This window comes from Perognathus longimembris, chromosome 3, assembly GCF_023159225.1.
Source record: "Perognathus longimembris pacificus isolate PPM17 chromosome 3, ASM2315922v1, whole genome shotgun sequence".
Lineage (NCBI taxonomy): Eukaryota > Metazoa > Chordata > Mammalia > Rodentia > Heteromyidae > Perognathus > Perognathus longimembris.
Genome location: NC_063163.1, coordinates 97,397,448 through 97,414,778, shown reverse-complemented (window position 1 = coordinate 97,414,778; position 17,331 = coordinate 97,397,448). Strand labels below are relative to the sequence as shown.

The 17,331-nt window shown below is 45.0% G+C and overlaps 2 protein-coding genes across 4 annotated transcripts in view; both read left to right on the top strand.

Annotated features, from left to right (window-relative positions):
- The first annotated feature begins 389 nt into the window (after nt 1–389).
- Nucleotides 390–2,758, top strand: LOC125349416 (D-dopachrome decarboxylase-like). Its single transcript, XM_048343550.1, has 3 exons — nt 390–532; nt 867–1,042; nt 2,537–2,758. Exons 1-3 carry the CDS (start codon nt 425–427, stop codon nt 2,607–2,609), a joined length of 357 nt encoding a protein of 118 aa, XP_048199507.1. The 5' UTR covers nt 390–424; the 3' UTR covers nt 2,610–2,758.
- A 9,769-nt stretch (nt 2,759–12,527) lies between these two features.
- The window catches only part of Cabin1 (calcineurin binding protein 1), a 132,877-nt gene continuing 128,073 nt past the window's right edge, over nt 12,528–17,331 (top strand). For 2 of the 3 annotated variants that reach the window (XM_048343548.1, XM_048343546.1), the window contains exons 1-3: nt 12,590–12,663; nt 14,463–14,538; nt 15,145–15,237. In XM_048343548.1, the coding sequence (XP_048199505.1) occupies nt 14,536–14,538; nt 15,145–15,237 (96 nt within the window). In that variant the 5' untranslated portion in view covers nt 12,590–12,663; nt 14,463–14,535. Of the gene's footprint in view, nt 12,668–14,462; nt 14,539–15,144; nt 15,238–17,331 lie in introns of all 3 variants that reach the window. The other variant, XM_048343547.1, reaches the window with a different exon arrangement.

The window sequence follows — 17,331 nt, the reverse complement described above, 5'->3', positions numbered from 1 at the left end:
TTTTAAACACCATGTGCAAGGTAGAGGGTCCTACAGAACTGTGTGCTTCGCTCTTTACATAAGTAATGGAACAGGAACGGGTGAGTTCCTAGCTTGAAAGTCTGAGAAGGAAATACCAATCCCTGGTGGGAGTGGGTTGGGCGGAGCCTGGGTTCACAGTCTAAGTCCTATTGGGGGTGGGATTACCCCCTAAGATTCTGGAAGGTCGGGTTTCCAGAAATTTACTGCCAGAACACGTGACTTCAGAGCCAGGGGGTGTGGCCCTGGCAGCCAATCGGAGAGCGAGGAGTCTGCCCAGCCAATGAGAAGCCTGGGTGTCGTGGGTCCCCGCCCCCAGGCCCTACTCCGTCACCCTAGGAACCCGGGCTTCCGGCGTTGGGCCCCGCGCGCCCTTTCCCGGCGGCCGAGGTGCCTCTCCCTAGACATGCCGTTCGTTGAGCTGGACACGAACTTGCCCGCCAACCGCGTGCCCGCAGGGCTGGAGAAGCGGCTATGCGCGACCACCGCCGCCATCCTGAACAAACCTGAAGATGTGAGTGGGCATCCTGGAGACGGGAGGCTGGAGGAGCTCCGCAGCCGCGCTCCGTCCGCGTCCCGCCTCCTCGCCGAAACCGGTACCCTTCTCCCCAGGAGCGCCCGGTCCGCCCACTGACCTCCCGTGCTTCCGGACCCCTGGGCCCGCCCTGCCTCCCCAGCCCGGACCCTGCGGTGCCCTTCCGGGACGCCGGAGGGCATCCTGAGCCCCGACGCCTCCGCCCCTCCCCCCGCCCCTCCCACTCCCGCACTCGCCGACCCTCAGGCTCCCCCGAACTCCGACGCAAACCCTACGGATCCCAGCTTTAGTGAAACCTTTGTGTCCCTTGCAGCGTGTGATCATTACAGTTAGGCCTGACATGACCATGATGCTGGGTGGATCCACAGAGCCTTGTGTCCAGTTGATCGTCTCCTCCATCGGTGTGGTGGGCACAGCTGAGGAGAACCGCGGCCACAGCGCCCGCTTCTTTGAGTTCCTCACCAAGGAGCTGGGCCTGGACCAGGACCGGTAGGTAGGGGTAGTGAGAAAATCTCAGGGACTCCTAGCAGCCGGAGGTGGGGGTCTGCCTCAGGGTTCCTATGTAAGCTTGAGAAAGAAAAGAGAAAGGGGGGCGGGGGTGAGAGGCAGGGAGGCAGAGGATCGATTGAGATCTGAGGATCAGAGTTCCAAACCCAGCTTGGAGAGGAAGTTCAATGAGAACCCTTATCGCCAATTAACCACCAAAAAGCTGGAAGTGAAGGTGTGGCTCAAGTGGTAGAGTGCTAGCCTTGAGTAAAAAAGCCAATGCAAAGGAATCTGCCCACTGTGAAGGCCCTTTTTAAAACACCTCTCTGGGGGTACTGTAAGAATTCTTGGGATGGCTTGTGTGATGCATCTTGCCTTGGTACCTGGCAAGGTATGAGGGTATTTATAATTATCCTGAAGAAGGATTTCAAAGAGAACTTTTCTATTCTGTTCAGAAGGAAATCTGGGTATGTCCTAAGAATGAGCCCTTTGGACTAGATGAAGCTAGAGGAGGGGGGTACTGAAGAGAACCGTGGCCTGCATGTCTAGGCATTTGGATTCTGGGCCTGGCACAACTAAGAGAGCCCAGACAAACCTGGACATGAAACATTTCATTTGCAGCCTCCTTTTCTGTGAAAAGAGGAAGCAGGGTCAGTGACCTTCCCTCCCCCACAAGAAGGCCCTTACCCCCAGACCTGGCCTTCTGTGGCAGGATTAAAGTTTCCTCCTGGAGGGAAAATATTTCTAAGCCTAGTCTATGTCTGCAGGCAACAATGGGCATGAGAATTCTGAAAGAACTTTCCAGTATGGAGCTCTAGTTGGCCCAGGAAGGTTGGTGGGAATGTCTTGTTCCTGCTAGAGAGAATTTTAACAAATAACCAGTATACTCATACCTAATATGTGCTAGGAACATTATACCCATAATCACATTTGATCCTTACCAACCCTGTTCATGGGCCCTCTGTGCAGACTAGCCATTCCCAAGAGGTAATGGAAAAACTGAGGCTGTCATCCCTTCTGGTCCCTTATCCATACCAGGTTAGCCCAATGCCTAGGGCTCTTCACCAGGAACTTCATGTCATTTCTGGAAGGAACACTTTTATTTATTCCACAAACTTTAGTTGGGGGTCACCCTGTGCCTAGTGTTGAGTCAGACTGAAGAAACCAGATGGCTAGTACATTGGGCCAGTCCACAGGGACCCTGCATATAGGAATAGGAAGAGCTATCTCCCCTTCTAGACTGCACAATTAACCACATGGCATACCTACATTGTGTTGTGTCTGCCCCGGGTGGGTCATGCCCATGTACAGCTATCACCTAGCAACCTGTTCTGTCTGTGTCAGTTGAAGATCATTAACTGTGATGAGCAGATTGGAAAAGGCCTTATGGGCTGATGTGGGCTGGTCTGAGAAGCCACTGCAGGGATGCCTAGTAGATGTGTCTTGCAAGTTTGGGAGTTATCCAAGGAGCTGACAACTTTCTCCTGTTTCTTGAAGGATAGTTATCCGCTTTCACCCAGTGGATCTCTGGCAGATTGGGAAGAAGGGGACAGTCATGACATTTTTGTGATTGGCAACAAGGATCCATGGCATCTGTGAGCTGGCTATCCTGTCCAGAGGCCTGATATTAGCAATCCTTCTGCAGATATATCTGTGGCTTTACCTTAGTTCTTCTCTTCACTATCCTCAAACCAAATAAAGAATATCATTATTCAAGCATGACTTTGTGTGTGTGTGTGTGTGTGTGTGCACGTGTGTGCGCACACCATCCTGGGGCTTGAACCTAGGGCCTGGGTGCTGTCCATGAGTGTCTTTTACTTAAGGCTGGCACTCTACCACTTGAGCTACAACTCTACTTCTGGCTTTTTGGTAGTTTATTGGAGATAGTCTCATGGCCTTTCTTGCCTGTGCTGGCCTTAAACTGTGATCCTCAGATTTCAGCTCCTGAGTAGCTAGGATTATAGGCAGGAGCTACCATCACTTGCCATATAACTCCTTTGTGTGTGGTGGGGGGTGGTCCTGGGGCTTGAACTCAGGGCCTGGGTACTGTTGCTTAGCTTTTTCACTCAAGGCCAGTGCTCTACCACTTAAGTCATAGCTCCACCTCTGGCTTTTTGATGGCTATTGGAAATAAAAGGACTTTTCCTGCCTGGGAAAGTCAGCTTCCTGACTAGCCAGGATTACAGGTGTGAGCCACCAGAAACAGTTCATACATGACTTTTTCCCTCTCTAATTCCTTTCCTAAAAAGCATTCAGATTGTTGTGGACAATGAGATTTAAGAGGCACACTGAAATGGCATGTTTCCTGTTTTCAGAGATGCTATTTGATATATTCACAGTGCTGAAATTTTGAGTAAAGGGCTAAGCCTGGAGTTTCTGCTCTCTACATCCATATGTAGAGGCCAGTGAGGCCTTGTGTCTGGAACTTCTGATATACTGTGAATTCTAACTTTTTTTTTGGCTTTTTCTTTCTTTTTTTTTCTCAAATTTTTATTATCAAACTGATTTACAGGGAGGTTACGGTTTCATACGTTAGGCATTGGATACATTTCTTGTACTGTTTGTTACCTTGTCCCTCATAACCCCCTCTCTCCTCCCCCTTGCTCTTTCCCCCCATGAGGTGTTCAGTTCACTTACACCAAACGGTTTTGCAAGTATTGCTTTTGTAGTTGTTTGTCTTTTTTTACCCTGTGTCTCTCAATTTTGGTATTCCCTTTCAATTTCCTACTTCTAATACCAGTATACATGGTTTCCAATATACTCAGATAAGATTACAGAGATAGTGTAGGTACAACCACAGGAAGCTGATACAAGAACATCATCAATAATAGAAGCTACAGATACAGATGGGACGTTGAAAGTAGTTACAACTGTGATATAACAATCGTTTCCATAACATGGAGTTCATTTCACTTAGCATCATCTTATGTGTTCATAAGGGTATAGCTATTGGGCTCTTGTGATCCTCTGCTATGACTCACCTAAACCTGTACTAATTATTCCCAATAAGGGAGACCATAGAGTCCATGTTTCTTTGGGTCTGGCTCACTTCACTTAGTATAATTTTTTCCAAGTCCTTCCATTTCCTTAAAAATGGGGCTATGTCATTCTTTCTGATAGAGGCATAAAATTCCATTGTGTATATGTACCACATTTTCCTGATCCATTTGTCTACTGAGGGGCATCTGGGTTGGTTCCAGATTCTAGCTATGGCAAATTGTGCTGCGATGACTATTGTTTTCTACTGACTTCTGTGCTGACCAGCCAAATGGGGATGGCTGCATTTCAGGCACCTTCCCTGGACTTGACTGCACATAACTCTTGTTGAGAAGTTACTGAAGCTATTTACTTTGCAAAAGCCACACCAAACATGAGAAACATGGTGTTTGTCATCATACTCAGCGTGTAACTACAATGCCATTTTCTCTTAAGATTGTCACAACCTTTCTACCTGTCTTGTGTCCCATAGTCTCTGATAGCTGACACATAATAAATGAACTCATAAGGGGACCAGAAACATCATGGTAGACTGAGTGTCTTGGCCTCTCTGACTTCCCATGGGGGATCCTTTGTCCTGCACATTTATATAGACATTTACATTTGTAACTGAAATTGTCCATATACACCCACACAATTTTAAATCATATTCAAATTTATTCAAATTATATTTATAAATTTATTCAAATTTATTCAAAATTATATTCAAAATTTCCAATTCAAATAACTTTGCAACACTGATGAGATAAATCATATTGAATCAACCCACTGTTTTCTGCCATTTAAAGGAAACTTTTACCCCTTGCTAGAATGTGGCTCAGCATTGGTCATGAGAGTCTCTAAAAGTTGTCTGTAGGGACCAGGCAGAGATGGTATGGGGCCTGAAGGTCCTGCCTGCACCCTCCTACCCGCTTCTGTCAGCAGCCCCAGCCCTCCAACCAACCCCTGATTTTTGTAACCCTTAAACTGGCTGGCTCCCCTTCCACACATCCTCTTGTCATCTTCCCCAGATACAATCTCAGCTTTTTATTTTTGCCAGTCCCGGGGCTGAACTCAGTGCCTGGGCTCTGTCCCTGAGCTGCTTTTGTTCAAGGCTAGCACACTCTGCCACTAGAGCCACAGTGTCACCTTTGGCTTTTTCTGTTTATGTGGTAGTGAGGAATTGAACCCAGGGCTTCATGCATGCTAGGCAAGCACTCTACTGCTAAACCACATTCCCGGCCCCAATCCCAACTTTTTTTTTTTTTTTTTTTTTTTTTGGCCAGTCGTGGGCCTTGGACTCAGGGCCTGAGCACTGTCCCTGGCTTCTTCCCGCTCAAGGCTAGCACTCTGCCACTTGAGCCACAGCGCCGCTTCTGGCCGTTTTCTGTATATGCGGTGCTGGGGAATCGAACCTAGGGCCTCGTGTATCCGAGGCAGGCACTCTTGCCACTAGGCTATATCCCCAGCCCCCAATCCCAACTTTTAAACACTGTAGTCCCAGGGGCAGGCTTAGGGGAGAGGGAAATTGGTCCTCACCACTAGCCAGGTAGCTCAAGCATCAGAAGAAACTTTCTTGCCCCTCACAGCTCAAGAATGAGATGGCGAGGACTGGCCTGAGCATGTCATTTTTTTGGATCTGCAGTGCTGGTGCCCTCCATTGGCGTGATGGGCACTGAGGAGAAAAATAGAGGCCACAGGGTCTGCTTGAGTTCCTCACTAAGGAGCTAGCCGTGGGTCAGGATAGATAGCCAAAGGACCCATTTATGACTACTGTGCACCCAGAGGTGTCAAACCTGCCTCAAGGGCTCTGCATAAAGTGGAGGAAATGATAATCTTTTTTTTTTTTTGCTCAGGAAGGATATACACATCAAGGCCCAGTGTCTTGGGCCCCTTGACTCCTGAGTCCTAAATTCTATTGGTAGGTCTATTAACTGGGTGACCAGAGCATTAAATACATTTTCAGCTGTGAAGTGTTTTGTTAATGGCCACCCAAACTCAGAAACTATAAAAGGACTTTATTTGGGATCTTAGGAACTGCAGCCTGGGAGATATCTCTGATCCAGTGTTCTGAGAAAGGCAAGGAATGTAGGACTTTACACGAACAAGCAGTGTTAAATTATAAAAAAGCAGTACAAAATCTGTAGAACTCCATGAGAAAGGGGTTGCTTGAGGGGTAGAAGGAAAAGAAAGTATATATTTTGTAGACATATCTGTAAAATAAGAGTGATAACTTCTTGGTATGCATTTTAAATCTCTGTACACGGTGTTAATTATCCAGTGGTTCAGGGTCCAAATCATTCCAGATGCCTGTGGTCAAAGAATAGAGAAGACTTAAGTTCATCTTAAGGGGCTTCACAATAACCTAGGACTTGCAAATGACCTTCCATATCCATTTTTAGAAGCATCTTAAGCCAAGTTCCAGTGCCTCTTACCTGTAGTCCTAGCTACAAAGGAGACAGATCTATAGATCACAGTTCCAAGCCAGCCCTGGCAGGAAAGTTGATGAGACTGTCTCCAATAAACGACTTCCAAAAATGAAAGCCAAAAGTGGAGCTCTGGCTGAAGTGATAGAGCACTAACCTTGAGCAAAAAGAGGTTCAGGGACAGCATCTTGTCCCTAAATTCACACACACAAAGCATAAAGTTCTCTCCTATGCAATTTGTGGGCAGGGACGGGAGGGGGGAAACTGAGGAAAAAGAAGGAAGGAGTGACATTGTCCCAAAAAGAAATTACTCATTACCTGAGTTATGGAATGATAATCCCTCTAAACAACACCTTAATAATAATAGAAATATAGCTCTGGGAGGAGGGGAACAGTAATGCAGGGACAAAGGGTATACAAATGCAGCAGTGATACTCACTAGAAACTGGAAAACAAACTACAATTTGTGGGTAAGGACTGGAGGGAGAAACGAGAGAGTGAGGAAAGGAGTTAAATTGCCCAAAAAGAAAGGTGCTCATTACCTGACATGTAACTGTGATCACTCTGTACATCACCTTTAGAATAACTATACACACATATATGCATAAAAAGCTCTGTCAGTGTTGCTTTTATTCTGTTTTATTTTCATACTGTGAGGTCTGGGGAAGACATGGTTTCTGGGACCTGTGTATCTAGTGTATCCAGCTAATCTCTGGTAAGGATCTCTCTCTCATGCTGACACTGGAGCTTGAACTCAGGGCCTGGGCCCTGTCCCTTATCTTTTTTCCCTCAAGGCTGGTTCTCTACAACTTGCGCTACAGTTCCACTTCTGAGGTTAATGGTAGTTAATAGATTCTCACAGACGTCCTTGCCCAGGCTGACTTCAAACCATGATCCTCAGATCTCAGCCCCCACTGACACCTAGATAGTCAAGTTTTGTTGTTGTTTGTGCTGATCCTGGGACTTGAACTCAGGGCCTTGGAGTTTTTCTGTTCAAGGCTAGCCTTCTGTAACTTGAACCACAGATCCACTTCTGGCTTTTTTGGTAGTTAATTAGAGATGAGAGTCTCACAAACTTTCCTGTCCAGGCTGGCTTCAGATTTCAGGCTCTTGAGTAGCTAGGATTATAGCCATGAGCCACTGGCACCTGGCTAGAAAGCATTTTTTAGTTACTCTCCCAGGGGTCCTGCAAGGATCATCAGGATAGCGTGCATCCTTTACCTGCCTTGGCACTTGGTAAAGTAGGAGCGTTTTTATTACTTTGAAGAAGACAGTCTGATTTTCAAGACATTTTTCAGTCTGGTAGCAAGGAAATCTGGTATGTTCCCTGGAACAGTGGCCAAACTGGTTCCAGGTGAAGCTAGTGAGGAAGGTTATGGGGTACTGAGAAGAGTACTGAATTAGATAGTCGGGACAACCAGGTTCTGGATGCCGTATAATTAGGGGACCCCAGCCAAATCAGGAACTAAAACATTTTCAGTGTATAGTCTCTTCTTTGAATAAAGCATGTGTAGGGGTGGGGAGCAGGCTAAATGACCTCTCTACTCCACAAGTAGGCCTTAATCCCCAAATCTGGCACTCTGTCGTAGGGTTTAAGTTTCCTCCTGGGGAGGAAGAAACTTCTGAGCCTAGTTTCAGGCCTGTGAGGAACAAAAGGCATATGTTTTTAAAATGAATTATTTTATTATTAGTTACTCTTTTTTTTTTTTTGCTAATCATGAGACTGGACACTGAAATGCTCTACCCCATAGCTCCACTTCCAGCTCTTGGTGGTTAATCGGAGATAAGCGCCTCATGAACTTTACTGCCTGGACCTGCTTCAAACTGTGATCCTTAAATCTCAGCCTCCCGAATAGCTAGGGTTACAGGCCACTGGCACTTAGCTTATTTCATTAATTCATTACTTAATTGTGCCAGTACTGTGGCTCAAACTCAAAGCCTGGATGCTATCCCTTAGCTCTTTTCCTAAAGACTGATACTCTACCAGCTGACCCCCAGCTCCACTTTGGCTTTTTGGTGGTTAATTGGAGATGAGTCTCATGGACTCTCCTGCTGGGTCTCCCTTCAAAACAAGAGCCTCAGATCTCCACATCTTGAGTAGCTAAGAGTACATGGCATGAGGAACTGGCACCCAGGTGGACCTTAGAATTTGAAGGAATCTTCTAGAATGGCGCTCTGATTGGCACAAGAAGGATAGGAGTGGTTACTCCTGCTAGGTGGTGAGGCACTCAAACTGGGAAGAGAGCATTCTAACAATAAATAATAATGATTATCATGTGCTAGGAATAATATACTCATGATCCTGTTTGATCCTGACAAATCCAGATTCACATCTTTATGGAATGGAAGTCAGAGTCTAACAACTTCACCTGTGGGAAAACTGAGGCTATCATCCATACCAGTCCCCTACCCCCAGCCAGACCTCACCAATCCCTGTGCTATTCCACAGCAACTTCATGGCATCTCTGGAAGGAGTACCTTCATTCATTCCATAGACTTTGAGCTAAATCCCCAACCCCTCTATAGTCTTTTGATAGCAAACATTGAATAAAAGTATTACTCATAAATGTAAAATTCTTTAATTGTAAAAAATACCCTAATATTGAATATTACTGAAACTATAATTAGTATGAAGGAAAATAAGGCATTGACATGGAAAAGGACCATACCAAATTTGTTGAAAAGCAAAGCTAATAGTAAAATACCATGTATTGCGTAATACTGAAAATGAATGACAAATTTGTGGAAGACTATAGATTTGTGTAACTAAAGAAATAGTAAATTTCAGTTTAAAAAAGAAGGAAATAGGCCTCTCAGTGGATCACAATAGCTCAAAAACTATGTATGTACGATCATATAAGACAAGGATAAGCAAACTCTATTGTTGATGTTATATTTAAAGTTCTAGGTGAATTTCCTTTGGCGTATGCCACGTGGCTACTGTATATGTTTTTGGCATACTGGATATTGTATTCATGCCTACCTGATCTAGGGAAGGGAAAGAAAAATGAGGGTGTAAGATATCACAAGAAATGTACTCACTGCCCTATTATGTAACTGTACCCCTTTTGCACAACACCTTGTCAATAAAATTTAATTAATAAATTTATAAAAAAGAAGGAAAAGGCTCTTATAGTCTGCTCCTGGTGGACCATTCATTCTCTTTAGGTTGCTGTACCAGGTAAAGTAATAGGGCTGGCTTGACTTCAGAGAACTTCCTTGGTTATTTTAAAAAGCGAGTTCTGCCTGGTTCCAGTGGCTCATGTATGTAACCCTTGCTACTCAGGAGGCTGAGATCCGATGATCATGTTTTGAAGCCAACTCAGGAAGGAAAATCTGAGAGATATTTTTAAAATTTCCAACTACCAAAAAAAAGCAGAAGTGGCATTGTGGCTCAAGTGGTAGAACGCCAGTCTTGAGCAAAAGAAGCCCAGGTACAGTGCCCAGGCCCTGAATTCAAGCCCCAGAACTATCACAAACACAGAAAGAGGACTCTTGCTGAGAATTCTCTTGAACTGTACTTTGCAAAATCACATCCCACTATTCCAAGCCTATAAATGCAATATTTGCCACTAGAAACTGAATGAATGCTGTCCTTGATCACATCTACTTATATCATGCTTTAATTTCAAAGTGTTTTCAGGTGGGGTAGGGAGAAACCAAAGGAAATTTCTATCTGCGTAGTTTTCCAGGTGTTCATACAGAGTTTACAGCTTGTGACTATTAGACCCTGGTGGGAGCTGTTTTCCTCACATACTTAGACATTTGATCATCCTTGTCTTTAGTGCACCAGAGAAATATGAAATATCAAGTTGACCATTTTTATTCTGTATAGTCAGTATCATAAATTCGTTCCAATGGAATATGACTGCCTAGTGTGCTTGTACCACTGCTTTAGGGCCTCTCATTTAAAGCCAGATGTTGGCTGGCCAAGTGTGTAGCAGAGATCCAGAAGATCATTATTTGAGGCTAACCTAGGCAAAATGTTATGAGACTCCCCATCTCAATCAGTAAGTTGTGTTTGGTCTTAGCTATGGAGAGCCTTAGGTAAGAAGTTCCTAGTCCAAGGTTGGTCCTAGGCAAACAAAACAAAACAAAACAAAACAAAACAAAAAGACTACCTGAAAAAACAACTACGGTAAAAAGGGCTGAGGGCTTGGGTCAAGTGGAAAAGGCTGTAAATTCAAATTCCAGTACCATCAAAAAAGAAAAGTGCTACAATTTACAATTCCTTCCCGTGTTTGCACCCAATTCTGTCAAAATGTTTCACAGGTGTCTTGTTTTCCTGTAAGGAATGTTGAATGTGAATGAATGGTTACTTTGCCTGAGGATGGGATTGAGGTCTGACTCGCAGCATCACTTCTAGACAACTGTCTTTCCATATTTAATCTATCAACCCCCAGGAAGGAAGAGTTATATCTGCTGGCAGATCTACTATTTTGTCCCTTCATGGTGTTCCTGAATTTTCTTCCTGGTAACTCATACCTGAGGATTGGGCATGATCTACATTGTTTCTCACCTTTTTTAAGATTTCATTCCAAAGCATCTTTCAAAATACAATTCTGCATTAGGAGCTAGATCCAAGATGCATGTTATTCATGCACATTTTTTCCCCCAGTCCTGGGGTTTGAACTCGGCCTAGGCACTGACCCTGAGCTTCTTTTTGCTCAAGGCTAGCACTCTACTACTTGAGCCACAGTGCCACTTCCGGCTTTTTCTGTTTATGTGGTCCTGAAGAATCGAACCCAGGGCCTCATGCACGCTAGGCAAACACTCTACTATTAAGCCTCATTCCCAGCCAATCATGCATTGTTAAAACCATCTGTTTCTACTGGGTGCCAGTGGCTCATGTTTGTAATCCTGGCTACTCAGGAGGCTCAGATCTGAGGATCATGATTTGAAGCCTGCCTGGGCAGGAAAGTGAGAACTCATTCCAATTAACCCGCAAGAAGCTAGAAGTGAAAGTGGCTCAAGTGGTACATCACCAGTCCTGAGTAAGGGAAAAGCCAAGCAAGAGCATAAGGCAGGCCCTGAATTCAAGTCTCCTAGTAACTGGTACAAACAAAAAAAGCATTTGTTACTGCTCTGTCCACTGTGCTTTTCCATAGCAGTGCATACTTTTTCTCAAACTCAAGGTTGAGTCTCCTTGCACATCAACAGAACTTTTTTTTTGTATTGAGTTGAACCTATGAGTTATTTAGCACATCTTATGTATATATATATGGGCTGAGAATGTGGCTTAGTGGTAGAGTGCTTGCTTAGCATGCATGAGGCCCTGGGTTCTATTCCTCAGTACCATATAAACAGAAAAAGCTGGAAGTGGCTCTGTGGCTCAAGTGGTAGAAAACTAGCCTTGAGCAAAAGAAGCTCAAAAACAGTGCCTAGGACCTGACTTCAAGACCCAGGACTTGGAAAATGTGTGTGTGTGTGTATGTGTTTCACTCTTTACATAAGGCCAAAAAGAGCCATAGCATCCACTCTTACTGAAATAAGCAGTTATGAATTCGACCAGTGTGAGAATCTTCCCTAAAATGCTTTACTATTAATTCTCTTTCCATATGTGGAGGCCTAGTCAGAAGCCCTTGTGAAAGGAGAGCACAAACTCAGGAACTTCTTCCGGTGTGATTTCTGAAAATACAGGTCCACTCCTCCCCCTCCGTTTACTGGCTCGCCCCTCCCCTCTTTGTTTCAATTCTTTCAATGTATCTGTGCCTTTGGGCTTCAACTTTTCTAGAAAACACACACCAACACACATATATACACACATACCTGTACATATGTGTGCGTGTGTGTATAGTGATATATCACTATAGGAGAGAGAGAGAGAGAGAGATATCAAGGATGAGGACATGCTCTTCTACCCCTAGTTCTAGGTGTTTCTCAGGTTCCCTCTGGACGCCCAGCACGAGTCCCAGGTCGTGACAAGACACACAGCCCTTCCTCATATAGCTGAGGACCAGGCTCGGAGTCCGATCCAGAGCAAAGACCCAGAGCAAGGATCCGGAAGCAACCGGCATCAGGCCACAGTCTGGAAGACGCCGCCTACAGGACCCGCGTGAACCTGCGGGACGCGCAAGTGGCGAGTTGATTTATCTGATTGGTTGGCCAGGCCGGCGCCAGAGCCAATGGAAACGCTCTTTGTTGTCAGGCGCGCAGTCGGCCAGCCCGGAGGTCCCGACGGATGGGCCGTTGCCGTGGAGACGCCGGGAGAGTTCTCCTGCGGTAGGTGTGGGGGTGGGGGGATCCAGGGTCCCGGCGCGGCTGGGGTGTGACGGTGGTGGGGTGGGGCGCGGGCTAGAAGGGCGGCGGGCCGGAGGGCGCGCGGAATGCGAGCGCTTCGGGCTCCTCGGGCATCCCCAGAGCCCTAGTAGGGAGTCAGGAGGCCCGCGAGACCGAGGAACCAGGCGGGGCCTTGTGCTCGCGCTGCGGGCCTCCTTCCCACTCCTGCCCGCGCCGGGAGGCGTCTAGCACGCCCGGGACTGTGTTCCTAATGACATCGGCCTGAGTTACTGGGGATTTCACGTCTGCTAGGTGCGAAACCCGGCCCTAACCCCCTCTTTTTCCCCCTCGCGTCCTTTCACTTACCTTCACAGCAGCCTTTCGAGGTGAGTGTTGATATTAGTGTCATTTACAGGGCATCCAGCGTGAGGCTGAGAGAAAGTTAAAAGATTTACCTAGGAGTCACCCGGTGCTTCAACCCAACTCCCAAGTGGGAATCTAGACCACTCTACTGTCCTGGTTCCCAGGAGGAGGCGGAGCCCTGGTTAGCTAGACTAACAGTTCCCAGGTATCTGTACATTCATATTTGGGGGCCATTTAACAGTTCAGGCCCTGGGCTATTATTATGGATCATTAGTGTGGGACAGTAGGATTCCGTGTGGCTGAGGTTCCTTCTGTGTGATTTTTCACTGTGGCTGGACATAGAATATCCTTAGAATGGTCTCTTGCTTAGGGGTCAGAAAAGCTAGTTTATGTTAGTTCATGTGTTGTAAATATAACAATATATATATATTTTTTGGCCAGTCCTGGGCCTTGGACTCAGGGCCTGAGCACTGTCCCTGGCTTCCTTTTGCTCAAGGCCACTTGAGCCACAGCGCCACTTCTGGCCGTTTTCTGTATATGTGGTGCTGGGGAATCGAACCCAGGGCCTCATGTATAGGAGGCAAGCTCTCTTGCCACTAGGCCATATCCCCAGCCCCAATATAACAATATTTTAAGTAGAGGGGCAGACTGTCTTTTAAATCCTGGTATTGCAATGTGACTACAACCAAACACTGTACATAAAAGGGTGGCAGTATTCTAACATTTTTATTTTACAGATACTGAAATTGGAACATTGCATAATTTTAATGTAATTTTCACATTTTTTTCTCATTTGATTTGGTATAACTACTCCTAGATTGTATAAAAACAGAGGTCTGATTAGCAGTAAAACCTTTGTCCAGTCTCGAGCCTCACACAATTGAGAAGAACTAGCCTATAAAATGGCATGTAGAGACTGGGAATGTGACTTAGTGATAGAGTGCTTGCTTTGCATGCATGAAGCCCTCAGTTTGATTCCTCAGCACTTTTTTTTATGACTGGCTAATGCCTTGGGTATACATACAATATTTTATAATATTCCGTGTGTGTAAGTACAACATTTTATTTGTTCATTCTTCAGTTTATGGACACTTGGGGGGTGTTTCCACCTCTTAAGCTGTCATAAATAATGCTGCCACAAACAGAGCAAGTTTTAGTATGGATATGTTTTCATTTCCCTACTACATTGCATACTAATTCTTATTAGCATTTTGAGGGACTGCCAGACTTTTCTTACAGCATTGCATCATTTTTACATTCCCAGTAGCAACATGGGAAATTTTAATATCTCCACATTCTTGTCAATTCTGTCATCTTTGCAGCCTTCAAACCAATTATTATTTTTTCCCATTATATTTCTAAAACAGGTGGTCCTGTAGCACAATGGTATTCTTGTTTGTTTCTGAGCCCTTTCTCAGTCTGTCCTGTTCCTTCTCCAGGAGATTTGTGGACTGGCACAGCCTTTTCCAGTGATGGGAAGTGATCCTCCGTGGTCGTGCTGAATCTCTGAATATGGTAAGACAGATGCTTGCCTCTGGTGCTGGCACCAGTGGTGCTTGTTACTTTGCCTTTAGGTGTGAGAGGTATTTTCTGGTGGACTCTGAAAGCACTCATTGTGCAGCACAGGCCCTCCTAGGAGGGGTTTGGATGATTGGCTGTTGATTTAGTTTGTGGGCCTTACCACAGTTGTTGGGAGAGCACAAAGTTAACATATTCTTTTGGAATTCTTTTTTTAGAACCAGGGTCTTCTACTGCGTTGAGCTTTTGCTAGAGTGTCCACAGCCTCTGCCCTTATATAGTGGGAGAGTACTGAGATGTGCTACCCACACAGATTAGCCTAGTTCCTCAGGCATGTCCTATTCCGTAATACTTCTTTTCCCCAGAGATGATCAGACATGGGTCATTTCCTTAAAGCTTTTGTTTTAAAGTTTGTTTTGAGACAGTCTTGTTGTATAGCCTAGCTGGCCTTGAACTCACAGTCATCCTGCCTCAGCCTCCTGAGTGCTGGGATTACAGGCATATGCCATCACACCTTGCTCCCTTGTAGTTTTCGATGTAGAGTTGATTATCTGCTGGAGCATAATTGTATTTCTGTGAAAACAGCACTTCTCTTCTCTCTAGATTCGAATTGCAGCTTTAAATGCCAGTTCCACAGTTGAGGATGATCATGAAGGAAGCTTTAAAAGTCACAAAACCCAGACAAAGGAAGCTCAGGTATGTAATCTAAGCTCTTCTTCCTCTGCAGGTAGACCTTGATTCTCATTTCTACTGATAGAATCTCATTTTACATGCACTCAGACATCTCTTTAATAGGATTTTAAGGGGAAATTCCATTTTGAAAGATGGCTAGCTCTCTTCATGTTAAAGCTGTTTCATGTAGGGGACAGTTATACTGAAGAGAAACTATATATATATATTCTGTGTGTGAATGTGAATTCCTGTTAGCTCCAGGCTCTACTTCTCCAGCTGAGGTCAGCATTCCATGCAGCCCATTCTTTGTGCAGGTTCAGGGGTTTGCATACTAAGAAACAGGAGAGTGTTTATGGTAGATGTGCTTTAAGTTTCCCTAGATTATTACCTCCACTCACAGTGTGATGAGACCCTTGAGAGGCACCACCTTGCCTGTAATCTTGCTCCAGATAAGTAGAGGAGCCAGGTCCAACTTTGCCTTTCTAGGTTGTTGATCATTCTTCTCTACCATGTTGCTTAGTAACTCTTCCATTTCAACCAGCTTCCTTTTCCTTCCCTCCTTCTTTCCCCCTCTCCTTTCCCTTTCCTTTCTTTTCTCACTCCTTTCTTCTACCACCCATTAATCTGTTTATTTTTCCACCTATACCATATTATAGTATAACGAAGGTTTGCTCCTATCTTTTTTTTCCCTGGAATAAATATATGTCCCATACTCCCTTTTATGGGTGAAATCAGGGCAGTTTCAGACCTCTTTCTGAAGTGACTAGTCAGCTATCTCTGGTCTGTAGGGATGTCGGTGTGGTACAAGTGGGGGTGTTGGAGGAAGTTGTCATTCTCTCCAGGCAATGATTAGGCTAAGGCAGAGAATCTGGTAGAAAGCAGAGGAGGGAGCGTATGAGGCAAGAAAAGAAATGTCCAAAAGAAATATCCTCTTTACCTTACTTATGTAACTGTAACTATATCACCAACAATTTAAAAAAAGAGAGAGCAGAGGAGGGCAAGGAAGGGCTTAGTGGTAGTTAGCATGCATGAGGTATTGGGTTAATTTTCCACCTGAGAAGGAGAGGGAAAGAGAGAAAAAAAGAGGGATAGAGAAGAAAAGAGGAGCCAGACACTGGTGGCTCACACCTGTAATCCTAGATACTCAGGAGATTGAGATCTGAGGATTGCAGTTTGAAGCTAGCCAAGGGCAGGAAAGTCCATAAGTACTCAGAAAAAGCCAAAACTGGCACTATGGTTAAAGTGGTAGAGTGCTAGCCTTGAGCACAGAGAGGCTCAGGGACAGCACACAGGCCCCAGGACTGGCCCTCTTTCCCCCAAAAAATAGAAGAGAAGAAGGAGGGAAGGAGGAAAGAAAGGAGAGAAACCACATTGAATTGTTTTACTCACAAAACTTCTGGCATTCAGTTGTGTGGGGTGATTTTCTTCTACCCCAACAGAATTTCCAGTTCTCCAGATACCAAGTAGGTGTGTCTTGCACTTCAGTCAGTTCTGACACTGACTACTCCAAATTAATGTGGGACTCCACAAGTTAATGCCTCAGCCCTGTAGACTTCCCTCCCTTTAGGTACCATTTGCAGGTATTAAGTGCCAGGATATCCACAATTCTGTCTGGCTTGGCTTTAAAATCAAAAGTTCTTCACTCCTATTTTAGGTTTTATAATTTGCTAGTATGACTCACAGAAGTCAGGAAAAATACTTCTGTTATTGGAAAGGACACAATTCAAGAGCAGCCAAGTAGAAGAAATGCATGGGGTAAGGTATGGGGAGTTGTGTATAGAGTTTGCATATTCTCTCTGGGTACACCACCTCCCAGCATCAACTGAGAAGCACTCCAGACCCATCTGTTAGGGTTTTTTTTTTTTTAAAGGAAGTTCTATTACATAGATGAGATTGATTAAATCACTGATGGTGAACTTGATTTCCAGCTCCCCTCCCTCCCTGAAGGCAGTGATGGTGTGGAAGACCTAAGAGTGCAAACCCTCTGACTCATTGTCACCAGGCCTATCGAAAAGCTATCCAAGGACTTCAGTTACCTCTCATCATGTTAACTAAACTCAGATCTGGTTAAAAAGGATTTGTCATGAAGACCAGGAAACACTCTTTTACCCCATCACT